The sequence below is a fragment of the Juglans regia genome, chromosome 12, assembly GCF_001411555.2.
Source record: "Juglans regia cultivar Chandler chromosome 12, Walnut 2.0, whole genome shotgun sequence".
In the NCBI taxonomy this organism is placed as follows: Eukaryota; Viridiplantae; Streptophyta; class Magnoliopsida; order Fagales; family Juglandaceae; genus Juglans; species Juglans regia.
In genome coordinates this window covers 20683165-20709556 of record NC_049912.1, presented here as the reverse complement: position 1 = coordinate 20709556, position 26392 = coordinate 20683165, and the positions used below count along the sequence as shown (strand labels likewise).

The following is a 26392-nucleotide window of genomic DNA, read 5'->3' as shown; positions in this document are numbered from 1 at the left end:
AACTTGTTGAGAATGTCTACATGGTTGTGGTTGGTTGTAGCAATCTGGGTGCAATTTTATGCATTCACAGTGTTTCCTCCTGGAATTTAAAATTTTGAGTTTAGTTTCTTTTAGGTCTTGTTTAGATAATGAGTTGATCTCAACTCATTTCATTTAATCATTATAATTTTTCTAAACTTTTAAATAAAATATAATAAATAATTCAACTTTTTTCAAATTTCAAAATAAAATAATATTAAAAAATAATATTTTAATAATATTTTATTCAACTTTCATCTTAACTCAATTCACTATCCAAACCTCACAATATATTATGTTAGAGCATTAGCATTGGTCTATGCATATGCATATGCAAAGTTATATTTGCATAATATGGCCTTAAAATCCTCCACATTGACTTATGCATATCCAAATATTTAGCTACCTATAAATAGTATTTATCTAAATTTGGATAACTACTATTCACCCTACAAATCATATTTTAATAATTATTTATCTCTCCTCCCACTCTCTCTCACACAATCCTTTCATTTTCTCCTTCCTTCAACAACAAAACAAACATTCACTTGCACATTTATTTTATTATTATAATATATTATATTTTGTTTTCATTTTATTATATTTTTAATATATTATTATTAAAAAATTATATTTTTTATTATTACATTTGTATCATTAATGTCAAATGTATGTAATGGATATTAATTGTAAAATATATATAAAAAAATTGATTTTAGCAAAAAAGTAATAATAATAAAATAATAATATTTTATTATTATTTTGTTTCAAATATGCATAAGCCAATATAGGAATTTTACTTAAATGACAAAGTGGATATGCAAAAGAGGTAATTTTGCATATGCATATATATAAACCAATGTTAATGCTCTTAGGGATGTGAAAGGTGTGTCTTCCGTGGCAAACCAAAAGTTTTATGATTTATAAGGCCTGAATTTAGATGCAAAAAGTGTTTCATCTCATCTCATCGTTATAATTTTTTTTCATATAAAATATAATAAATAATTAACTTTTTTTAAATTAAAAAAAAATTCAACTTTTATTTCAATTTTTCTTATCTCAACTTACTATCCAAACGACACCTTAATGATCCAGCAACCCATTTAGCCATTGATCAATTGAATTCACGTGATTTAACGTGGCAAATCCAATCATGACACAAGTGCTTTCAATTAAAAAAATGAATCGGGCAGCAAACCATCAAAAATAAAAAAAGGGTAAAATTCTGAAGTTCTAGCAAAATCAAAATTATGAAATTCTGATGCGCAATCGCGTAATCTATAAATACCAACTCGTAGTTCAAACCCGCTGCATCGTCTCTCATCCGTTTCACAAGAAGAACAACATTTTCACCACATTTAGCAATCAAGAACCTAATTATTCTCCGTATGTGAAGAACAAGTATAGCTTTATAGTTAGTCCATAAAGGGAAATAGTAAACAGACAGCACAACTATCTAACTCTGCAACTACTCCGACCTTAACCTTCTTACTAGCCTCCCAGTTGTTCATATACTTTTCCAATGAAAGATTTCAAATTTACGCTCAATTCGTTGTGCGTGAAGGATCAGCCGAGTGTATAATTAAACTAGATTTGGATTGGGTGCGCCGAGCCCTTGCATTAGTGCAACGCATGGGCGACGCTCGAAGTCCCCAGCAGCAAGCTACTGTGGTGGGGCTTCTCCCTTGAAAAATTAATTTAATATCATGTGACCCAATGGGTCACGTATCAGATATTAAACTGATAAGAACAGATACTACACTTGATCTTAGCCAAAAGGCCGAGAAAGGTATGCTTTGTTCTCGCACTCTGCTCTGTATTTATAGTTGGCTATTCACTTCGGCTGCGCTTATACCCTCGATGTGGGACTGCAAATTCTTCCGCGCTTAGAATTTTGAGTTTTGAAGACAGATATATAGGTTACTCTGTTTCTGGGTCAGAACCTCTATACACAATTGTTGCAAGGAATTGAACGAATATCAACCTGATGATTAGTTGGAATCTTGGAGACAAAGAAAACGCTTATTATTACTCAAGACACTGGAAATGAAAGTTTTTCATAGAACAATAAAATCACGTAAGATATATATATATACACACACACATGTAACAACAGGACCTCAGCTAACACCAAAGCAAATGAAGAAGAAATGAGTACTTTCCCATGTCGTAATAGGTTTATGTTCTCTGTTAATGACTTCATTATACTTAATTAATAAAATGGGAAAAAGTATGGTCCAAACTTTCCCCCCCAAGGTCTCGGAGACTCAGAATTCCTCGACCTCACCAGCTTCTCCGACATGCGATTTGTGCCGGATATTTGGTCGGTTGAAGAGTCCAAATGAAGTTGTCGAGGGGAAACAGTTTGAGGGCCATGAACAAGTTATTGTCATTTTCAGCATTTGTTACCATCTTGGTATATATGCCTGAAAATCCTAAACAAGTTACTGCTCGAGAGGTCCATATAGCGTCTACATGGATAGGAAAGTTGTAAGCAGTTAATTAGCTCCCACCATTCACAGTTGTGTGCATAGAAAAAGCGAGTGAACCTACAAACAAATGCCTCTCTCTCTCTCTCTCTCTCTCTCTCTCTCCAATTTTCTAGAGCAACCATCTCAAGTGATCATGAAGTGTGGAATTATTTTGGGAGTCTCTAATAACCTCCTAAGTCATGGAGAGGTGCAATCATAACAATCTAATGTGAGCCGTAAGACAAGTAAAGATTTAGAAACTTGTGAAAATTCCTCTCCACTTGAAGTAATTCAAATTAACATCATCTAACAGTGTTGACGCCACATTTCTATTGGAATTATTCCAAAGATCGGCATAATTTTAGTGTTAACATTGTTTTGGTATCAATAAGAATAGATATAATAAGGAAAATATTTTAGCTATAAATGGATTACATAAAAATAAACAAACAAATTGATATCGTTTGATATGATATGTCAGATTGTAAAGTTATTTTTATTATAAAGTAGATAGATCTAAAAGATTTCATGAAATCAAATCTGTTTGTGAGTTTATTTTGTATAATTTTTTTGTGTCTGTAGCAATTCTCATGTAATAATTACTTGAATTCCTTAATCTTTGACTTTACCTTATGCATAATGTTTTAAGAGTGGCACTACAGCCACCAAAAAATTGTCTCGAAGGATGTCCCGAATAATGCATTTCAATTTTTATTCTTTCTTTTCTTTTCTTTCATGTATATTTTAATCATCATAAATATTTAAAAAAAAAGTAAAAATAAATTCACAACATCATTAAAAAACAATTCCTTAATCATTAAATAAAAAAATAAAAATAAAAATTAAAAAAAAACCTTTCAGGAGAAATGTCCAGGACTCATTTTTAGGATCCCCAAGCATTTCTCATTTTTTAAAGAAAAACACTATGCTCACATAAGATTTATAACGAAATCTTTTTTATTATGTTTAAATTTGTTTTCTGACTTAATGATTAAGTAAGTATTTTTAAATAAATATGTAATTTTTTTATTTTTGAAAAATATCTACATAGTTTAAAAAAATGTATAAAAAAAAAAAAAAACAGTTTCAGTGTTCGATAGGTACTAGGTAGAAATTCGACGTAGCAACGTCATTTTTTAAATGAGTAATGCTAGATACAAGTTTTAAATAGATAAGTCACATACAAGTCTTTTATAATATGGAGTCCACTTTTTTCAAAAATTTATATGAGACTTGTCTATTTAAGACTCGTACAAATCATCTTTTTAAGATAGAGTCCACTTTTTTAGTGCTAACATTGTTCCTTTGACTTTATACCTTGTGCATATTTTGTGCACATTCCACACCTGCGCAGGGTATTTTATGGCTGCTGGGGGATGTTGACCTTGGTCCAGGAGCGTTGGCCTTGTTTCTATCATCTTTGCAATAATCGCTTCGGGCTTCTCTTCACTATGTTTTCCTCCATCTGTGCTTTTGGGAAAAATAGCCTGCAGTTCTCTCTTACTTGTGGATTCGAACTTTAGACATCACTCTGATACAAATTATTTAATTATTTGTATTCTTGACTAATTTGGTTTTTGTTGTTGCAGTGGCGCACTGTAGGTGGCTGAATAAGAGATCTAAAGGTAAAGGACTCTCTCGGTTTGTTTTGAAATTAATTTATATACCAAGCGGCTAGTTTTTTAATGTCGAATGTGAAAAACGACATTCATACAAGTTTCAATATTCCATGTAGAAAAACTACATAAATCAAGTGGACACAACAAGTTATTGAAAACTACATAAAAACGTGTCACAACATCTTTCCATATGTAAAAGGCAGCATTTTACAGGAAACAAATGTTCATTGTGACAAGACTGCGACCGGCACCATTATCTACTGAGAAGGGATGATCTTGAGCATGGACTGAGCATGAATGGGTGTTAAATTAGACAGGCAAAAGCTTTGCCATGCCTCCTGCTTCTGCTCTTCATTTTCTGTAAACGCCTCATATATCGAAATCACAATACTTCTCGCGGCTTCTCTTGCCTCAGGCAGCCTATCTTTCAGCAAGTCCGCTGCCATTTGAACCAATGCCACCAATCCAACCTCTTTCATTCCTTCCAGTTCCTGCCATTTAGACCACACCAATTTTATAACCTGCTTTCATATTTACAACTTGAAAAGCTGCACAAAATTACCACACAAGAAACAAAGAATCCTAGCTTAATACTGTTAAGTGGCAAATTTACCATCTTGGAGACACAGTTTGAAAGAGAAATGGCGGCCTTGGCTCTGACTCTAAAGTTACCATGGCTAACATATGCCCGGAGCTTATTAAACAGAGGCAGAGGAGTCATTGCCTTAACCATTGCGTTCAATGCCTTGTCTGCTTCTTCACACACAAACCGTTTGTCTTGGGACGCTTTCAGTATCAACTGCAGCAACTGTAGACCCACCACAGATTAAAAAAAAAATTATTAATCATTATACATTCCTTTTGCCCTTTTGCCCAATCCTTTACCTACACATGAAATTAAATTGAAAAAAGTGGATGCATACCAAGTGGTCAAACGCCTCAGAGGGGAAGGAGTCGAGCAACTTGTCACCGAAAGCGTTAAAAATATCAGATGAAGCCATGATTGAGGTCTTGCACAAAGCGCTTCTTGGATTCTTCATCGCCTTCACCAGCACCAGCACTACTTTTTCCCTGTGCACACCATCCATGTTAGCAAATCCCATCTCGACAACAGAAAATTGGATACCATACGTGATGACACATTCATTTACCCGCTTAGCATTGAACGGGGTAAGAAACAAAACGAGGAGAAATATCTTACAAGAGCGGAAGCAAGAGAGTGGAATGATACAGTGCAAACCGCCTGGCATTATTCAGGAACTCGCAGACTTTTGTCCAATCCTTTGAATCTAGCCCTTCAATCAAGCTCTGCATTTCCAATCAATCGAAAGTTACTTACACACACAAAAACGACTGAAAAACAAACGCGTATCATAATAAGAATTTCTGTGTAAAATGTCCGAAGGACCGCCTTTTGAAACAGAGGACCTACTTGGATCTTGGTTTCAGGATCTGGTATGGCCTTCAGATTCTCAGACAAAACATAATCAACGACGGGATCAGCAGACGGTGGCTTGTTTTCGTCCTTCACAGCAGAATCAGATTGTTTTTGAATCGGAACCACGACCTTGGCTTGCTTTTTGGGCCTTTCTGGTGTTGTTGGGAGAGCATTATCAATTGGTCTCAACGCCATTGTGAAAGAGAAATCGATAAGGGGCAGGTGGGAATGAAAGAGTGTGATTTAAAGGGCTTCCCCGGAGGTGGGTTGGGGGTGGGGTTCTGATCTAGCAGGGGAAAGTAGCGTAAGAAAATCCATCCTTGCATTTTTCTTTTAAATTCAAATTTTGAAAAAGTTTTGGAAAAGAGACGTTGGGCACTTTCGGCAACGGTTACATGCGTCAAGGTTATTCTGCAGCGGCAACATTTGAGTCTGTTTGGACGCGCTGCATTTTGGTTTTGACCATCATTCATGTTGAGCAATCAAGGGCCGTTGATCCTGGTATCTGTCACCTTTTAAGGCAGCCTTGATTTTTACCCTTTTCTCATGCCCAATCGGTAATTACATCCATCGAAAGGCTAAATTTCACTCTATTCTGGAACATATCAACTATCATCGAGGACATTCATCACATATTCCAACATCATCAAGACTGAAAATTTGTAAAAAATACATCGATTTCAAAATCGATATACGTACTTAGTGGCTCAATGGGCATCTACCAATCATGCTTTTGGAAGCTTTTCTTTAAATAAAATTCATAGTTGCTTTTTATATATTGTTAGTGGAAATGATCCACCTTAAACTTTGTACCTTTAAATATTATTTTATAATATGCTTGATTAGAAAAAAAAAATCAATTTTACCAGCCACCTAGAATAAAAAGAAAATTAATTTATAAAAAAATTTTATAAAAATAAATTTACAAAGTGAGTTAATTTGATATAGAGTAATGCTAGATACAATCATACGATATGCATGCACCGTCCACTCTCTTTGAAATAAGTGGAGTTTACTATTAAAAAAATAAATTTTCTTGTGAGTTTTAGATTTACCCACTTTTTTTTCGAAAGGAGTGCATAACATTTGTGCATTCCAAGACTGCAAATATAATTTCTCTTAGCCAAATTCCTCGGGAGCAAAACTGGAAGACTGATAAATTGACGCGATTCGTGTCAAACTTGGACAACACAATTCTACCTTGGAAAGTGACCATCAAGACGATAGGAATCCCCGTTGTTGGGCTAAAAGTCTGGGAGGTAAGATCAGAAACCCAGGAATAGGCACTAGACGTGACCAAATTCCTATCATGGGAAAGCTTCTTGGTAACAAATGGGAGGCGAGAAATGTGAAGAATAGAGTGGCCCAATTCACTTTGGTAGATGGAGTGTTGTATAAGCGAGACTTCTCCACGCTCCTCCTGAGATGCATATCACCAAAAGAAGTCTTGAACTCGAGTGGTAGGCCTATAAAAAGATATTACAAAACTGAAATTTATAAACTGATGTATTTTAGATAAATGATATTTGTAATTATAGAGTGTGTAAGCACCGCACACTCATTTTGTTAAAAATTGAATAAATATGTGACCCATATGAAAAAAATTAATTTTTTAATAGTGGACCTTACTTTTTTTCAAAAGGAGTGGGTATCACTTGCACAACCTGTAACTATATATAACATTACCCCTCAACTAATATGGGAATACTATAAACGATCACGCCTCTCTCATACTTGCGGCGTATACTTCTTGAGTCTTTCGCCCTTCGCTAGGTATTCCCCTATTACTTAGTTGACCACAACTTCAAAGTTTGCCTTCATATCAACTTCGTTGGCACCCATGGTCTCCACCATGGAGAGTCCTACCAATTTAGCCTCGTACCCTGCTTCATTGTGATAACTTTCTTTATCATCACTTGCTACTACGTGTAAATTGCTCCCTCGCCAATGTGGCAAGAGAAGCCATCGACCTAGATTTGTTAGGCTTGCCGACTAGGGTTCTTGGCACTTCTTTGGGAAAGTTGGTAAACTCAGTTATAAAGGTTGCTAATACATGCCCCTTCACTGTGGTCTAGGGAAGATAATCGAGATCGAACTCACTTAGCTTAATCGACCAATTCACTAGGCAGCCCGAAGTGTCTGGCCGCTGCAGTATCTTTTTTAATGGTGCTTTTGTTAAACCTTTTTATTGGATGTGTCTGGAAATAAGGTATTAACCGACAGACGGCTACCACTAGTGCAAATGCCAACATCTCTACTCTGGATATCTAGTTTCAGCTTCTCTCAAGGCTAGCTCTTGTAATAAAACGATCTTTGTACCTTCTCTTCTTCTCGAACCAAGGCAGCCGACACAACTTTTGGTGAAACTAATATATACAAATACAGGGTTTCCCCTTCTCTGGTTTGGCTTAAGAGTAGAGGATTCAACAAATACCCCTTTAGCTAGACGAACGCCCTTTCGCATTTGTCATCTCATTCATGGATCTTCCGCAAAATACATAAGAATGGACACGAACTTGTTGAGCGTTACTATTCCTCCTGTTAGCTTCTACGCCTCGTTCAGGTTTTTGGGCGACTTCATGTCAATGATTGCCTAGATCATCTTTGGGTTGGCTTTGATTCCTCTCTCTTATACAATGAAGCTTAGGAACTTACTCGACCCAACTCCGAAAGCTCACTTGGTCGGGTATATGTTATTTAGGATTCTTATTCTTAACCAACATGTCATCAGCATATATTTCCATATTTCGGACAATTTTCTCTTTGAACATCTGGTTCACCAACCTCTGGTTGGTAGCGACAACATTTTTTTATCTGAAGGGTATCACTTGGTAGCAATACAATCTCTGGTTTGTTATGAAGATGATATTTACTTGATCACCTTGGCTCATCTAGATTTGATTTTATCTTTCAGAATAACATCATGAAACTCACCATCCAGTGGTCTACTGTCGAGCCTACGATTAGATCGATGCGAGGAAGGAGAAAACTGTCTTTTGGGCATGTTTTGCTCAGGTCTGTGAGGTCAACACACATCTTCTACTTGCCGTTTGCCTTCTTGACCAATACGACATTGGAGAGCCATTTGGGATAGTGGGCTTCCCGGCCAAGAAGCGCTTGACCTCCTCCGCTATCGCGACATACTTTTTTGTGCTAAGACTCTTCCTTTTTGCTCGATTTTTTTTTTCTCAGGGTCCACTCATAGGCGATGTTCAATCACCTTCGTGTCGATTCCAGCCATGTCCTTATGGTTCCAAGTGAAGATATCCCTGTGCTCAGTGAGTAACTGTTTCAACTGTTGTCTTATTTTGGGCTTCATTTTGGTGCAAATTCTCACCATTGCTTCCGAGCAAGCCTTGTCCAAGGCGACTAGGTCAAGAGGTTTATTGACCTCACCTTATTTCAAATTTCACTCTTCTTGGGTCTTGACCTCACATTCGATGAGCTCAGTTGGTAGGGTTGTACAGAAACCAACGCAACCGACCGCCGCCGATGCGAACCAATCGGCTGCGTCAGGAACCGGCTGGAATGGATGGAGAATCGGCCGGCGTGCGGTGGAATATTACAGAAACCGACGTTCAACGATTCGGTCCCGGTTTGAGGCTGGGCCAGACTGCTGAACCGACCGATATCATAAAACTTATTTTTTTTTAATATACACTAATCAAAACGACGTTGTTCCATTTAAACTTAAATGGAATGGCGTCGTTCTATACCTATATGTATACGATTAGATAATAGAAACGACGCCGTTTGGTTTTAAACCAAACGGCGTCGTTTTATTTGGGACGTTAAAAAAATATATATGTCTGAAACTATGCCGTTCCACTTAAACTTATATGGAACGACGTAATTTCGGTATGGGGTTTTCTTGTTCCACAACCTTCTTTCATCTCCCGTCTCTTCTACAACTCTCTCTCTCTCTCTCTCTCTCTCTCTCTCTCTCAGTAGAATCTCGCCGATAGGGGAACCAACGCCGACCGAGAACCGCCTCCATCGGTTTCCTCCTCCCCATCGACTGGTTACGGTCGGTTGCTCCCCCAGTTTTTCATACGTCAGTCGGCGTCGATTTTGCCCAAAAATTACGCCGACAACGTCGGTTTTCACCCCTATTAGGTGGCGCTCGTTTGTCGAGCTCGAATGGTTCGGTTCCCTTCACATCCTTTTCCTCGTCCTTAAGTTCCTATATGTAGCATTCTCTTGTTAACATGTAACACCCCTCTCCCCAAAGTAAAGAAAGACATTTTTTTTAGAAAATCACGGAAACCGGAATGCTACTACCGAACCTACTTAAAAATATATTTATTTATTTTTTCTAAATGGAGCGCCAAGTACAAAGATTCTTTATAATAAATAGAGTCGTTTTGAATTAAAATACTAAAATCGTAAATAAGAGTGTGCGGAAGCATTTACTAAAATTTCTCAAAGTTCGTGCCATCAAAAAATCATAACTTAAAATTTCTGTATTTGATCTAGGCTACTGTCACATCTTCCTGGACTAAGTCTCATCTTGCAGCTCTACCTTCATAAATATTCTAACATGGGGTGGTTTAAAAACATAAAACAAACTAAAATGAGTCGATGACATAGTAAAACACCATCATAACATAAATATACTTAACATAAGATTCTTCATAAAATATTTCATGTTGAAAACTTAAAATCATAATTGTTCATACGTATGGTATGATATGCATGACTTATCTTGGCTTATTTGACTTAGCTTACTTATCATACTGGTCAACACACTTAACCATTTATGCAAGGTTGTGCACCGGTCACACATCTCACAGTCGCAAGGGGAGCCGCTAATAGTATTCTAGCATACTATGGTGGATCACGCTTAGCTCCATAGCTTGCACATTCACCCATAAATTATATTGGTATCATGCATCTAAATGGTCATCTGATTAACTGTTCTAAGCTTATCTTACACTTAATCTTATGAAAACTTACGTTTTTTATGCAAAATGAGATGCATGAGGTGCATAATACATACATAACTATAATATGCGGAATGAAACATGATGAATGACATGCTTGCAAATATCATGACATGTGTAGTACATAAATACAGACTTTCAAAGAATTGGTTTTAATAATAATATATATAACTAGCTAACATGTAATAATCCTAATTTATGATCAAACTACTTATTTCACAGTGTTAATTCAATATTTTCGGCATGAAATCGATTACGTGACCTAAAAGGAGAGAGAAAACGTAAGGGATGTTGTGAGAAGAATGAGGCAGTCGGTTATTAGTGTAGTGAACGTGGGACATGCATGTTGCTGGACTGAGTATCATGGGTTCGGCCGCTGCACTTACGGAGGTTATGGTTTTTCTAAATAATACACGGAAGGGAAGATATTTATAGAAAGATTTGGGAGAGGGTGCCGATAAGTTCGAGTTCGAGTTGGACTCAGACTCAGTTTCAATCATTCAAGAAAAGAGTTTGAATTTAAAAACATGATCTAGTAGTTCATTCAATGTAGGATTGACATTGACTGAGACTGCATAGGAGACTTCAATCAGTGATGATTTTAAATTAAAATAAATTTCTCATGATAAATCTTTAAAGTCTAAAATGAGTTTAACTCGTTCAATAAATAATAAATGTGATTTAACCTAGTTATTGAGTCTAATTAAAACTCCTAATCAATCTCAATAATTTATTACTCGTAAGCTTATCCACTATGGCCCATTAAATATAATTTATGCCCAATAAAAATTATCAATATTCTGGCCTTAGAATTATTGGGCCAGGTTGTTACATAACGCCTGCTTGTAGCCCACCTCTCCGACACCTGCCTTGGTAGGGAACTTCATCTTCAGATGGTACATTGAGGTGATAACCTTCAGGGCATTCAAGGTTGGTCACCCAATGATGAAGTTGTAGGATGATCGAGTCTTGACTGCCAAAACATCAGTCATGGTGGTGGTCGTGTCTGGCCCGACCCCTGTGGATACTTGTAGGCTGATGGAGCTCATTGGTTCTACCGTTTCCCTTGAGAGCCCTTTCAGTGAAGTGGCGCTGGGCGCAATCGGCCTTGGTCGTCTTCACAAAGGCATCCCAAAAAAGGATGTTGGCTAACTGATGTTGTCGACCAATATTCTTCGGGTGGTGAAATTGGCTACTAACATTGTTACTACTAGCTCGTCATTATACAAGTAGATTACCCCCTTACAGTCGTCGTTGTTGAAAGAGATGACAACTGTTGTTTAGGTTATTGCTTACTTAGTCGGCCTCCTGATGCTAAAGACTTCTCATGCCTTGCTCTTTGTGCATAGGCCCTCCTCCTCTTAGTTGATGTTAAACCGCCCCAGACGAATCCCCCTGCGATTGTGCTGATTTGGCCAAGGGGGTGTTGCTCCCTTCTAGGCTTTGGTCAGGGGCTCTCATGGAGCTCTCTCGCCTGGTTCTCCTTCTTTTAAAACTCTCACTCCAGTGGGGCCTTTGCTGCCGTTCTTGCCTCCTTTCGTCTGGTCTCCTTAGGGGCAAGGAATTCTGGGCAACCAACCGCTCTAGCACCCATTCTCTTGCATTTCCTTAGTCCTCCGCTTCAAGAAGTGACAGTCTTCTACCTGGTGCCCTTCAATGTTGCAAGCAATACCGACAGGTTCTTTGAGCATGACCGTTGTCGCCTCAGGTTCTTTCTCCATCCCTGGTTTGCATATTCATGCTAGAATACGTCGCCCTAGTGCTCAGGGTTCTTGAAGGTGTGTTTTCCTCTCTCCTCCTATTGTATGGGCCTTTCCTTGCCTTTTGCTCTTTTTATCAGTCTTTCCCATTTTTGGTTCCCTTGATTGGCTTTTGGCCTGTTCCACCTCTGATTTTCTCAGGGTGGTTAAAGCCTAGATGCTATATTTGGTGTTGACAAAGTCATCACCGCTTTTTATAAATTCCTGCAACGTGGTTGGGGTTTTTCTCACCAACTCGGCCATGAAGGGGTTTCTAGCATAGATTCCTCCCAATAGCACTGCCAACGTGATTTTCTTACCTTTGTCGTAATCCATCATGCGTTCTTTGTTGAACCTGGCGCGGTACACTTTTAGGCTCTCATCTTCTCTCTATTCAACAGTGAGGAGATATGCAGCGAGTTGTCTCCTTCTCCTATTTGTCATGAATTGGATCAAGAACTGTCTACCTAACTCCTCGAAACTGTCTATGGAGCTTGGTTTATACACTCCAAACCACCCCCTCCCTGCTCATTTGAGGGTTAGGGTAAAGGTCGGCACGATCTTTTTTGGAAATTCGTAGAGCGTCGTGTTGGTTTTAAACATCTCCAAGTGTTCGATTGGGTCTTTCGATCCATTATACATTTCGACATGTGGAACCTTAAACTTTGGCAGGAGTGGCATTGTCATTATTTTTGTAATGTAAGGTAGGTTTGTGCTAGCGAGCAGGTGGTCGATGGATGAGGGTGCACCTATCCTCCTGGTCTTTTCTTCATAGTTGTCCATAAGGCTGTGTAAATCGTGATGCATCTTTTTCTTCTCGTCATTGTCGAAAGGGGGCCTGCCTATGCTCTATGATTCCCCTTTGGCCCGCTCGTTGTGGCTTGGAGCGGCGTCTTCCCTTGAACCAGCATTCCGTCATTTCAGGACTTCATTCTCATGTTGGAAAGTCTCCATCTCCTAGGTCATCTTTCCCAAATTCTCCTCCATTTATGCAAACCTCTCTTCCATGTTTGATGAGGTGGCCTCCAGATCTCGGGTCACTTGAGAACGCGTTGTGATAGGTATACAAAGAGCAATTCGAATTTACTTCAGTTAATCCCACAGATAGCGCCAACTGTTACGAATGTGTTTCTCACTCCTGCCAACAGTGTCCAAGGACCTGCACCAGTAAACCAAAGAAAGTTTTGGGTGATGGGGATAACTCTGAGGCCTAAGTCAGTATAATGCTTGTATGGTATTTTTTCTCTGGGAAGAGAATGATTTTGGAGTTACCTTGGGTGTGTGCTTCCATTTTGTATATATAGAGCTGACATTTAGGTGATATGGCTTATCAAATGGCTCAATTCCCCCAATCCAGGTTAGGTTACGGGTTGTTAGTACTTTGAACCTACTCTCATGTCAGGCGAAGGTATTATTCTAGGCGAGCATTCTAGGCTTTTATCTCGTTGATAACGGTTTGCAGTAATCTTATCACCCTATTATTAATGGTGGTTGGACCGGAGTTCCATGCCAACATGTCTAATAGTCACTCTTTGATCTTGGATCCATGGGTCTTCATAGCATGGCGGTTCGGCCAATTTCTCGAGAGAAGATATTTGTCCCTCCAATATGGTTGAATAACGGTGAATATTACTTGATGATGTGATGTCGGAGGAGGGAATGAAACTAGATAAATATTTCTTTGGATTAATTACAATGAGAAATGTTTAGTCTACAATTAAATATTGAAATATGTAGTTTGTTAGATTGTAAAGCTTATTTAATTGTAAAATAGATCAACGTCTCGTATTAAGTCATGTCAATTTATAAGTTTACTTATATATATATATATATATATATATATATTAGATGTAGCACTTTTCAATTAAGATTAAACTTAGGAAAATACTTTAACCATAAAGTGATTACACAAAAATAAACATACAAACTGATATGGCTTGACATGGTACGTCAGATTGTAAAGTTACTTTTATTATTAAGTAGATCTAATGAATTCTATAAAACCACATCAATTTGTGAATTTACTTTGTATAATCTTTTTGTGTCTGTAGCAGTTCTCTTAAACTTAACGTTAAGTCGCTAACTAAGGGTTCTAATAATATGATAGAATTTAAAATGCAATAAAAGTTGTGTTTGTGTGTGTGAGAGAGAGAGAGAGAGAGAGAGACAAGTGCAAAAGCTACCATGAGTCCATGACTCCCATCTTTATTAGTATGAATCAACTAAATTGCATAGGTATATATTTATTGGAAATTATGAAAATCAAATATATCGATAACAGTTCTGCTTTGTACAACCGCCCTTGCGGAATCGTGTCTAACCGGATGACGTGACTCTAACAGAATTTAACAACTCAGCTAAATCACTATCACACAAGCACTCTCTCTCTCTCTCTCTCTCTCTCTCTCTCTCTCTCTCTCTCTCTCTCTCTATTCTCTGAAAAACCGAAGTGTTTGCAGACTCAAGCGAACCCACCATGTTATGTCTGAGACCATGAGACCAAACCCTTCGTTTTTTTTCTTCTTCTTTCTTTATCTATCTTCCTCTTCATCTCTTCAGCCTTCGCAAGCTCTCGAGTCCACTTATATACCTCTCTCTAAAATTCGAGATCATCCGTCGTTGCTTAGCACAGGATGGAATCTCAAGTGAAGCATGTCGTGGTAGTGAAAGTAATGGGTCGGACCAGATCGAGAGGACATGTGACTCAGATGAGAGTCAAGTTTCAGGACGATCAAAACCGGTTCGTCATGAGGAATGTCAAGGGACCTGTGAGGGAAGGTGATATCCTTACCTTACTCGAGTCTAAAAGAGAAGCAAGAAGATTGCGTTAATTGGCTACTCGTTGCTCCCCTCCATCTCAAGTTTTTTTTTTAAAAATAAGATCAAACAATCTTGCAATCCAAACTTGAAGTTCATATCCATCAACTATCCGTCAACAATTAAATCAACAATAGTACATCTATAAGTGATATATACAAGTAAAAGAGAAGTTCGTATAATAACTTGGTATGAAGTTTCACAAGTGTTTCAATACTACAATTGCATCAGGCTTGAGAGGTGACATATCCATTTTTTCCTAGTTCCTGCTGTCTTGCACGTTCCATCTTCCGTTTACGCCATTCCTCCAAATCTTTCAAGCTGCCAGCATCATTTAGGGAACGAAAATCCTTTAACCTTTTAGAAAGATCAATTGCAACAGTTTGCTTTGGATCTTTTTGCTGGACCGTCTCTGGCTTTGCATATGCTTCTTGCTCAATTTCCATCACTCTTTTAATCAATTCCAATGGTTGCATAGCAAGGCGGATCCCTTCAGATTCTTTGATATACTGGATTTGCTCAGAAGTGAATTGAGATGTAGAGATTCTGTAGCGGGAAGAGGCCAAAGAGAAGAAGTTCTGAAGCAAGAGAAGAGCAGCAACGGCGTTCAAGAAGCAAACCACAATGGTTGTGTTCTTGAAGGAGAACACTCTCCATGAGTGCAGTACCTCCATGTTTCTCCTCTTTTTTTTTTTTTTCTTCTCGAGCTAAAATAGCAACAGAATTCCAACAAGAGTTGCCTCTCTCAGCAAATTGCCTTGTTCGTGGGTCCCCGACAAAGACTCCAACTTTGGTTGGATCTTGCCTCTTAGGGTCCCCCGTCTCTAGTGGGCGGTACCCCTGCGTCTAAGCCATCCCAGTAACAACAATTTGCGGTCCTCCTTCTCAAGTTCTTGATGGTTTCTCTTTGTGGTTAGCCAATGACACTTTAAATACTGTTGGTTTAATGAAGTTTGATTTTGCAATTACTGAGTCTATTATTCTTTGAGGTGTACACAATACCGTTCCATTTCAGAAAGTTTTGATTGAAGAGGGTCAGAAATGTTTTGATTGAAGAGGGATTGCACTTGGGAGTGATAACTTTAAAAAATGTTTGTGATGTGCAGAGGAGAGAAATGCAGAGAGAGGAAGAAGAAGGTCAGAAAAAATTGATAGAGAAAGAGAGAAGGAAAGACATGATAAGGTCAAAATGTTAAAAAAATAATATTTTTCATCAAAAGGAGCGCCTGTTGCATGAGGTTTCCCAAGCCCGGTTAAAAATAGAGTTTCTCTATTGATAAAGCAAATGATCAAATAATGTTTTGACTTGGTTTTATCTCCTAGTAATCGCTACGAAGGATGGCCCTGAGATTGTATCGGTGTGTTTCCACGCATTGGTGGGGTTAGAGTGGCATGATCAACCTGTGCCTCGAACTGCACCACCTCGACCTCGATATTATTATAATTGATTGTGGAACATGTCTCTTTGTTGCAAATTATGCTTCCCATTAACTAACTGATATTGTGAAATTTTTTATTTTTTTAAAGAAAGTATACGAGATTTATACATCTTAAGTAGGAGTATAATTAGTTCAGTTTAGTCTATTTTGGATAAAATTTGAAACCGAACCAGAATATATCGTTTTTAAAAATTTAAAAATTTAAAAATAGATACGGACTAGTTCATCGCTGAAATCGAAACTTTCAGTTTTCCAATTTCGATTTGATCAAATTAGAGTTGTAAAAAAAAACCGAAAAATCGATTTTTTGGTGCGGTAGTGATTCTTAAGAACCAAAACTGGTTCTAAACCGATTTTTATATTTTAAAAACTGGTTTAAACCGAACCAGACCGGTATATATATTTTAAATTTTTTATATTATATTATATATGTCATATGCTAAATTGCTAATTAATATAACATGAAATTCTAATCTTATTATTCAAGTCTATTAATCTTATAACATAAAATTAATATAACATTTGATGTAAGTTAGACATTCCTTATACTAGTATAATTAGACATTAATTATATTATTTTAATCTTATTATTCAAGTTTATTAATCTCACTAATAAGTTAATCACTACTTATACTATACAAATATAATTGAACATTAATGAATTAGTAATTGTTAATAATAAATACTAAATTTTAACAATTAAGTTTAGTATTGAAAAATTATAATATTAAACTTATATAGTGCGACATGTGTAAACAGTAAAAACTGAAAAACCAAACCGGACTGGAGCGAAACCGAAAAAATCAAAAGTTTCAGTTTCGGTGATGAATCGGTCTATATTGATTCTTAAATTTTCAAAACTGCTGTATACCGGTTCGATTCCAAAATTTGTCTAAAATCGAACCGGTTATACCGCTAGGTCCAGTTTACTGTTTACACATGTAACACTACATAAGTTTAGTATTATAATTTTGTCAATACTAAACTTAAATGTTAGAATTTAATATTAACAATTATTAATTCATTTGTGTCTAATTATACTAGTACAATATAAGTATTGACTAACTTATTATTAAGATTAATAGACTTGAATAATAAGATTAAAATTTTATATTATATTAATTAGCAATTTAGTATATAATATAATATAATATAATAAATTAATATATATATCAATCCAGTTCGGTTCAAATCGATTTTCAAAATATGAAAACAAGTACCAAACCAGTTTAAAATTGATTTTGGTTCTTAAAAATAGATACCAGATCGAAGTGGTTACGAACCGGATTGAAACCACTGATTCAGTTTGGTTTAATCAATTTTTTGATTTTTTTTTTACACTCTTTAATCTTAAGACTATTTAATATTAGTCATATAATTAGTGTATCGTTAATCGCTAATGCTTGTTTAGTTATTTTACAATAAAAATGAAAAAAATTGATTATTGAGTTATTTTATTTAAGTTGATGTATAAAATATATTTTTTATGTCAACGATATGCCAATACTTAATTTATAAGATTTTTAATTTTTTTACAATTAAAATTTGACGTAAAAGATTGTTTTACACAGTAGTTTACAAATAAAAGTTTTATTGATTATTTTCCATTTGTGCCGCGAAAACAGAAACCCTTGCAGAACTGAACAGAAACATTTTCAACCCGAAAGTCCTTAAAAGATCCGAACAGACTAGACGACACCGATACCACCGTCCAACTCTACGATTGCTTTCTTTTGCCAAAACAATCCCGAACTTCACTCCCTTCTTTATCCCGAAAATTGATCTTGCTTGCCTTTTGCGCACACTTTCCAGAATTTTTGTTTCAAATCAGCCCCGCTCCCTCCGATGCATTATTAGGGTTTTCGAGTTTCTCAATTCACGGTTTTTTCCTCAGTTTTTGATAATTTGGCTCCAAATAATCTCTCCCGCTCCCTTGTGACCCCCAAAAGACTGATTTCGATTCCAATTGCGTCTCATCTAGGGTTTAGCAAGCTCATAGCGTTCCCCGCCCCAAAATAAAGGCCCTAATTGCCAAATTCCAAATGGTGGTTCTCTCCGACAATGGTTTTGTTTAAATGGGTTTGCGATTTCTAGGGTATAAAATTCCCGGGTCGATCAATGGGTGCCCGAACGACCAACCGTAAGCGCGGTGACGAGTGCTTGAGCTTCAATCACACTTATCCATATCAGAATTCCTTAGATTTTCACGTTTCAAAGAAACCCAGGTTCTCATCCATTCATCAGACCCCGGACCGACCCATTGTTTCCTCGAATAGCACCGTTGCAAGGCTTTCTCGGTACCCCGAAGCAACACCACGGCTGGGTAGAGAAGTCCACGCCCCTTGTAGAATACTCAATTACGGGTTTTCCTCAACGTGTTTGAATCGGAACTCGGGGCCCAGGACTAGTGGGATTTATATAAAGGAGGAGCCCCTTGATGAAATGGGCAGTACTTTGAGTTACAAGTACAATAAGGCGAAGAATATTGCACTCCGAACGATTCGGTACATGACAAAGGAGAAAGAGAAGGAAGTGATCGAAATAGATACGGATAATCAAAAGTATGGGGGAGTGTCTGAAGACTCGAGTATTGAGGAAGTCGAAGTCCTGGAAGATGGGCGAGGTGGCCGGTCCGAGGTGTCGGAACATAGGAAGGTCGACAATGGGGTTGTGGCTAATGTACAGGATGCACATGCCAAGGTTTTGGATCGTGGGCTTTTGCCATCATCGTCTTCAGCCGTTTCAGACTTGACAAATGGGAATAATTTGAGAGTGGACGATGCCGAGAAAATGTTGGATTCTCTGCAGCTGAATCCTGAGCGTGATATGAGTGTCTCGGCATTCAGGAAGTTACTTGAGGTTGCAGAGAGGCGGAATCCGAAGCTGAGAAGCTTGAGTTTTGAGATTGAGCTAAATGAAGAGCGTAGGTCTATGTTTCAATCATTGCGTCCAGCAAAGAAACCGGTGGAGGTGAAATTCTTGTACTTGCTCTCCTAATAAACTGCTTATTGATTATAAGATTTTTTTTAATAAGGTAAGTTTTATTAATGATTGAAAATGTGTTATCCAAGTACACAACTATTCATCATATTTACTTTTTTTTTTAATATGTAAATTCATCATATATACTTAATTTGAGAAAGTAAAGAGACAAAAAAATCCCCGAAGTTAAAGCTAGAGAAAAATTGGTGGGTTGCCATTCTTTGGTAAAGTGAATTAATAATGAAAGTGATAACGTCCTCCGTATTCCTTATTCTATCTTCAAAATTTCGATCATTTCATTCTCCTCATGTCTCACATCACACAAAATGGCACCATTTTCTATGAAACCTGACTATGATGTCTTATAAGGACCTGTTTGGGATTGTGATAAGAGTCTTAAAAAGTGCTTAAATAGCCTTAAAAGCTCTGTAATGGAAAAATTAGGTTGTTTGGATGATACATATTAAAGCGTGTTTTGTCCCAATAGGGCTTGGTGTATATTGGATAGGTTTCTAATTTCTCCCTCTTTGGGCGATGTTCATTTAGGGGCTCTCTATTATGGGCTAGGTGTTCTATCTTGTATACACTCAATGTACTTGGTTACGTCTATTGATATTAATATATTTTTATTTATGAAAAAAACATATTAAAGCAATTTTTATAATATCAAACGAGTTTTTTCAAATAATACGAAATGTAATTTGAATTTTAAAAAGACTGTCAATGAGCAAAAATACCCATACAATTTTCAGATAATTACAACTTTTAAGAATATGGTCATAATCTTTAAAAAAATCAAATAATCGTCATTTTTACCTCAGAAAACACCTTTTTAAATTTTTTCTAAACAAATGTAACATGTTAGGAAGTGTTTTAAACATATGGTTTCCAAACAACAAATTACTTATTAATAATAGAATTTATTACTTAAGTTATAAGCTATAAGTCATAAAGCTATAAGCTATATTTCCCACTGCAATCATAAACAGGCACTAAATCGCCCTTTGCAATACGCTAAGAGTTTTACCATCCATCCAGCTATCACCTAATCTAACCCAATAGGATTAAAAACAGCTTGTCAAAAAGTGCTAGTTACCATAATGGAGTAAAAGATGATCCACGAATTTCTCGTTCCTCACACACATACAATATCATTCTATCATCTTAAATTTTTGTTTCTTAATTATCCAAAGTAAGGATCTTCCTTTGTATAACCATCCAAACAAAGAAAGTGGCTTTTAAAACAGACAGACTTCTCCAAATGGTCTTTAATGGGAAAGTATTATTGTCATGCGGAACTTACACCTTATAGAACGATTTAACCTCAAGCATCCCTCTCTTAGATATGGTCCTACGCAGCTTGGTTTCACCGCTTTATCTCAATCTAAGAGAACACGACCAAGCATAAGATGGTGCTAATGTGGCCCCCCCAGACTTGTGTCACTCGAACAAGTACACTTTCCATTGAGGAGAGCCATTTGAAATTCGTGTTATTTGCCACCGATGACTCCTTAACCCTAGCAATGTTCAATAGATGCTTTATGGATAGTCTTTGAAGCAGCTTTGTTGCTTCTGAATTGCATCAGGTGCATTTCTATGATGAAATAATTAGTGATATGAATCATTTAATTATGTTTACATGTTTTGCAGGATGTACCTGGAGAACCTTTCCTGCCTCTTACAAAGGAAGAAGAGGCTGAAGTTGAACGTGCATTTAACTCCAACAGGTATGGTTTGATGCACATGTTTTGTAATTGAGATTAGTGTCATTCTTATTGTAACACTATTGGGTGGACTCGTATAGGCGGAAGGTGTTAGTCACTCATGAAAACTCGAATATCGAGATTACGGGAGAAATTCTGCAGTGCCTTAGACCGGGTGCATGGTTAAATGATGAGGTAATTATTGGTAATGCAATGATATGTTCTATTACAAGTCATCGAGTCCATGAATATCTTTGTTATTGCAATGATGAAGGGTTTTTTTATTTGGTGACAGTGGATAAGAATTAGGTGGTTGCGCTGAGCTGGTAATGTAGTTAATTGATACAGATGGTCTTCCTTCTTTTGCAGGTCATAAATGTGTACCTAGAGTTGCTGAAAGAGAGGGAAAATAGAGAGCCACAAAAATATCTGAAGTGCCATTTCTTCAACACATTTTTCTATAAAAAGGTTGGTTACTGGTGTTCCTAAGATTTGCTTCAACTTTGGGTAAACTTTGTTTTATCTTTACGAATGACTTCGTTGATGCACCTAACATTTACATTCATTTTTCTGAAGATTTATAGAAGGTTTTCTTCACGTTGCTTGCTTTTGTATGTTTACTTATGCTCTAGTTGTTGGAGTTCAAGATATTGTCTTCGTATCGATTTTTTCTTGAGTCTTAGTTTCTGGTTTTTGAGCATCAAAAGATGAAATTCCGGCTACCTACTTTGTAAGGCTTGTCTGTGTTTCAAATATTTTGGTAGAACCATAGTCAATCAATCCACTTATCAAAAAACGTAGTCAATCATTATATTATTCATATAATATAATATATGAATAATGTGTACATGGGCCATGCCTATTTCATTCATATCAATAATAGTATTTCTTACTTATCAAAAAAGAAAAAAAAATTGTAGTCAATCATTTCATTTTGTAACGACCCAAGGGAGGTCCAAGCTACATCTGGACCCATACTTCAAAAGGACTAGTCTGGTACAATTGGAGCCTGTTGGAATCATTATAAAGAGCAAAAACTTCTCCCTTGCAAGTAATGTGGGACCCCATTCACCATCTATAATCACTCACTATAGGGTATCACAATCTCCCCCTTCAATTCCCAACATCCTCGTCGTGCCATTCCATCATAGGTGGCACGGCTCAAGTCCCACACTTCTAATTGAGAGTGGTTTTGATACCATTTGTATCGCACCAAGGGAGCCCAAACGATATCCAGATCCATACTCCAAAGGCCTAGTCAATGATACAATTGGAGCCAATTGGAATCGTTATAAAGAGCAAGAAATTCTTTCTCCCAAGTAATGTGGGATCATTTTCACCACCTATAATCACTCAGTACAGGGCATCACATATTTTCTAACTTTGATTGCGTTGCATGTCTTCTTAGTTCTTTCTGAAATTAAACTTTCTTTTTTCATTTTTGCTGCTATTATTCTTAGGAATTGGTCCACCTTTTTTATATGTTTCCTCTTTATGCTCTTACTACTGCTATTTGTTTTCATTATTTTATCTCATTTCATCCGGTGCTAATATCGGTGCCTTTTGTTGTTCCTAACACGACTGTTAATGCCTAGTTAATAAGTGGGAAGAATGGCTACGATTATAAATCTGTCAGAAGATGGACAAGCCAAAGAAAATTGGGATATGGCCTCATTCATTGTGACAAAGTAAATTATTTATTTGCCTTTACTTGTTTTCTCTCTGTATATTTTGTTTTATTGGCCACTTTGAACTTTAAATTGGATTTTGGCATTGTGTACAGATATTTGTCCCTATCCACAGAGAGATACATTGGTGCTTGGCAGTTATTAATAGGAAAGATGAGAAGTTCCAATATCTCGATTCACTTCGAGGGATGGATAACAAAGTGCTGAAAGTACTGGTATGCTTTTTGGTCATTGGTTCAGCTTTATGTTTCATATCCTGATGTCAGGAAAATAAGTCAAAGAACTATACATCCATGGTGAAAAAGCTGTGGAGATTTTCTTTTAACTAAGCTACAGTTCAGTCAAACAAGTCAGTAGTTTATAGGGTAATAGGGCTGTAAAATTCTATGTAGTTTATAAACGTGAAAATATAGTGAAATCAGGAGCAACCAGTAAATGCCACCAATAACACTTGCATATTACCACTGCCCAGCTTTACCTGCTCACAGTTGCTGTCACCATGATCATTATTATACATGCTAATTATATCTCACCAATCTCATTATCACTTTGTGTGCCACAACCATTGGTGATACATCATCTATCTATTTATATAATTTTCAAAGCATGAAGCTTTACTCCTATGAAGTCTCACCACCATCTCACTATAATTTGATTAAACACAAATTAGTCCTGTAAAGTCACGTCCTCTACTTTCCATTTGTGTATATTATCAAATAAAATTAAAAGGGGTAAATTCATTTATTGGATCCTGGGGTTTTGCCCAATATTAAATAGTTCCCTAGGGTACATTTTTCGAAAAACAAATCCTTGTGATATATACCAAATTTCAAAAAAGGTCCCTCCATCCAATTTCAATTAATTATGTAACAGAAAATGATGATGTTGCACTCACTTGCCATGTTAGGACCAATCCTGTGATACATGGAACAATTTAAAGGTTCTATTTATTATATGATGCCTCAAGGTATGCTAACTTAGTTCAGAGAGCATTTCATTTAATAAATTTAGCTATACTTAGGCATCACAACACCAACATGACAATTGTTGTCGTCATGAGCACAATGGGTCTCCAGCAACTGTTGGAAGCTCGAATTTGTCATTAATATGGCATATTACATAATCAGTTTGTAAGTTCTTAGAAGTGGCATTGCATACTAAGAGTGTGCACGTCTGCTATTTTCTTCTCTATTGTTTGCTTTTCACCTCAATGGTTTTACCTTTTAGAGTTATCTAAAGAAAACCAAGTTTGTTCTACTGATTCAGGTTTGCAGCTAATGTTAATTAATGATTCTTCCAGGCTAGATATTTTGTGGATGAAGTGAAGGATAAGAGTGGAAAAGATGTCGATGTAAGTTCCTGGAAACAAGAATTCGTTGAAGACCTTCCTGAACAGGAGAATGGGTTTGTAATCATATATTTTATGCTATTCAGGCATTTTCTGAAAGCCGCTGGCTTAAAAGTATTACGAGCTTATTATAATATGCAGTGAGAGTGCTGCTTATTGAAATATTTATCTGAATGAATATTTTGTGTTAATAGGTTTGACTGTGGGATGTTTATGATCAAATATGCTGACTTTTATAGCAGAGATATTGGCCTTTGTTTCAACCAGGTAAGACGCATTGTAGAAATGTTTCTCTTGCATGATGAGTTCAGCTGTATAAGCAGTTGTGCTCCCTCCATTTATTACTATATCATTTATTCCTAATTGCATCACTTGAAAACCAAAGATAGGAGGGGTGCTGGTAAAAGATAATCTGCCGAAATTGACCAAATATTTTGTCTGGTCTGATGGTTCTTGGCCCATAGACCAATAGAGGGCCCTAGGAACTGTAGTTTCTGAAGCAGTCCAATGGCTCGACTGCTTGTAGAGTCACACTAGGGTTGTCTGCGGAGAGATCATTGCAGAGTAACTCCTCCCCAATCTCCAGCAAAAGAAGAGCTCAACAGTAGACATGTGAGGACATTGTATGTACCATAATGTCATGGATTTGTTGCTTCATGCTTGGGAGGTGTCGCATGGGGTGATCCATGTGATCTGGAGGGGCGCTAAGATCTACTGTAGATCTAACCGCCAAAACAAAAAGAAAACATAAATAAAAAGAAGGGGAGTGGGAGAGGAAGAGGGAGGGGGAGGAGCAGTCTACCACATGGGGAGACAGTGGGGCTGGATGGGAGAAAAAGAAGGGGAAAGGGACAATGGGGGAGAAGAGGGGAGAGGAGAGACTAGAAAAGAGGTAAGATCTAGAAGAAGAGGGCTCTCGCAAGGGGTATAGGGGGCTCTCAAAGAGGTGGGGGAGAGGTGTTTGGTTTGGGGGGGGTAGCGTAGTTTTTTACTCTCGATGAAAGCCAATTTCATTTGAGGCATGTAAATCAACCCCCTGCAACCATTAACACATTGAGATTTTTTTCCCGAATAAGTAAATTATTCAAAAACTCTATGCAGTCACTTTTGCGTACTCTGTTAATGTGATTGGCTGTGTCACTTTTTTTTTTAATATAAAATAAATATTGAGTTCCGCCACATCAGTAGAGTGCACAAAGAGTACGAAGTGACTGTATGTAGCAGAATTCATAATTATTTCCTGAGAAATGATAGTTGCAATTGTGAGTTTACAAGCATCGCACAATCACTTTGAAAAAAGTGAACGGGATCCACATGAAAAGAAAATTAATTTTAAATAGTGGACCCTACTTTTTTTCAAAGTAACTGCACGACACTTGTGCACTCCACGACTGTATGTAGTATTACTTTTATTTCCTACTTATATTGCTCCTAGTTAACTTGGTTCAATGAATCTACATTGGGGGATGAGTGCACCTGAATCTGTGTTTCTTTTCCACAGGCACACATGCCGTATTTTCGGCAGAGGACTGCAAAGGAGATTCTTAGATTGAGAGCTGACTAATTGAAAATGTCAGCCTGTTGCTTTAGATTATGCATGGTACCCAATTGAATGATGAAGTATGAAATTGGTAGCCTTTGCCCTTTGGAAGAGATGCCTTTACTTATATCAAGGATCTTTCTGGTTCGTTCAAATGAAAGATCAAGAGTATCCTGGTGAGCTGATTTATGAGTGGCATCCCGGGTAGCATACAAGTCTGGAGTGGTAACTTGTATATACTATACAAGAGTGAGCTGACCATTTGATAGCGTTCACATGCAACATCCAGGATCTTTTTTAACCCACCCATTTTGCCTCTTAAATTCTTTCTGCTTAGTGATTGAAGCCATTTTTTCCGCCTGATGCAAGTATTGGAGTTGATTTTACAGATGTAATCATAAGTTTCTGGTGCTCGAGGAAATGAGAAATCCTTGTTTGATGGTTGTAGACAAGTTATTATGTTTTCACAGGTGGTGTTTCAAATGAGAAATCTTGTGCCAGATTTGTTGAGCACACCCTTTGCTCAAACAACGCCAGACACTAAAAACTTCTGTAGTTAATAATTAATGTTGCAAATTACCACCAAACGTGGTTAGGCAAACCGTTGCTATAGATGTAAGGTTACAATTTTATCTCTATTTACCTCC

The 26392-nt window shown here is 37.0% G+C and overlaps 4 protein-coding genes and 1 non-coding gene across 5 annotated transcripts; 2 read left to right on the top strand and 3 right to left on the bottom strand.

Moving 5' to 3' along the window:
• Positions 1-1615: 1615 nt before the first annotated feature.
• On the bottom strand, positions 1616-1811 carry LOC118344125. The gene has a single exon (XR_004797890.1). It is a non-coding gene; the product is annotated as a U2 spliceosomal RNA (small nuclear RNA).
• A 2323-nt stretch (positions 1812-4134) lies between these two features.
• LOC108994721 (TOG array regulator of axonemal microtubules protein 1) lies at positions 4135-5856 on the bottom strand. Its single transcript, XM_018970047.2, has 5 exons — positions 5541-5856; positions 5310-5416; positions 5032-5179; positions 4722-4916; positions 4135-4599 (listed from the first exon to the last, which is right to left on the bottom strand). The coding sequence occupies exons 1-5, from the start codon at positions 5739-5741 to the stop codon at positions 4366-4368; spliced, it is 885 nt and encodes a 294-aa protein (XP_018825592.1). The 5' UTR covers positions 5742-5856; the 3' UTR covers positions 4135-4365.
• Positions 5857-14834: 8978 nt separating this feature from the next.
• LOC108994764 (40S ribosomal protein S28-2-like) lies at positions 14835-15059 on the top strand. The gene has a single exon (XM_018970085.2). It carries the CDS (start codon positions 14862-14864, stop codon positions 15057-15059), a length of 198 nt encoding a protein of 65 aa, XP_018825630.1. The 5' UTR covers positions 14835-14861.
• Positions 15060-15269: 210 nt separating this feature from the next.
• Positions 15270-15719, bottom strand: LOC108994739. The gene has a single exon (XM_018970065.2). The coding sequence runs from the start codon at positions 15717-15719 to the stop codon at positions 15273-15275; it is 447 nt and encodes a 148-aa protein (XP_018825610.1). The 3' UTR covers positions 15270-15272.
• A 2344-nt stretch (positions 15720-18063) lies between these two features.
• LOC108994812 (ubiquitin-like-specific protease ESD4) lies at positions 18064-26235 on the top strand. The gene is made up of 9 exons (XM_018970187.2): positions 18064-19454; positions 21117-21193; positions 21271-21364; positions 21539-21637; positions 22765-22857; positions 22953-23072; positions 24158-24261; positions 24400-24472; positions 25707-26235. Exons 1-9 carry the CDS (start codon positions 18603-18605, stop codon positions 25767-25769), a joined length of 1575 nt encoding a protein of 524 aa, XP_018825732.1. The 5' UTR covers positions 18064-18602; the 3' UTR covers positions 25770-26235.
• Positions 26236-26392: the final 157 nt, after the last annotated feature.

Coding starts and splice junctions, on each gene's coding strand:
- LOC108994721 (XM_018970047.2), bottom strand. CDS start 5,741: ATGGCGTTGAGACCAATTGATAATGCTCTCCCAACAACACCAGAAAGG. Junction 5,417..5,540: donor ATCCTGAAACCAAGATCCAA/GTAGGTCCTCTG, acceptor TTGGAAATGCAG/AGCTTGATTGAAGGGCTAGA. Junction 4,917..5,031: donor CTGAGGCGTTTGACCACTTG/GTATGCATCCAC, acceptor GTGGGTCTACAG/TTGCTGCAGTTGATACTGAA.
- LOC108994764 (XM_018970085.2), top strand. CDS start 14,862: ATGGAATCTCAAGTGAAGCATGTCGTGGTAGTGAAAGTAATGGGTCGG.
- LOC108994739 (XM_018970065.2), bottom strand. CDS start 15,719: ATGGAGGTACTGCACTCATGGAGAGTGTTCTCCTTCAAGAACACAACC.
- LOC108994812 (XM_018970187.2), top strand. CDS start 18,603: ATGGGTGCCCGAACGACCAACCGTAAGCGCGGTGACGAGTGCTTGAGC. Junction 19,455..21,116: donor CAGCAAAGAAACCGGTGGAG/GTGAAATTCTTG, acceptor CATGTTTTGCAG/GATGTACCTGGAGAACCTTT. Junction 22,858..22,952: donor GCCTCATTCATTGTGACAAA/GTAAATTATTTA, acceptor CATTGTGTACAG/ATATTTGTCCCTATCCACAG.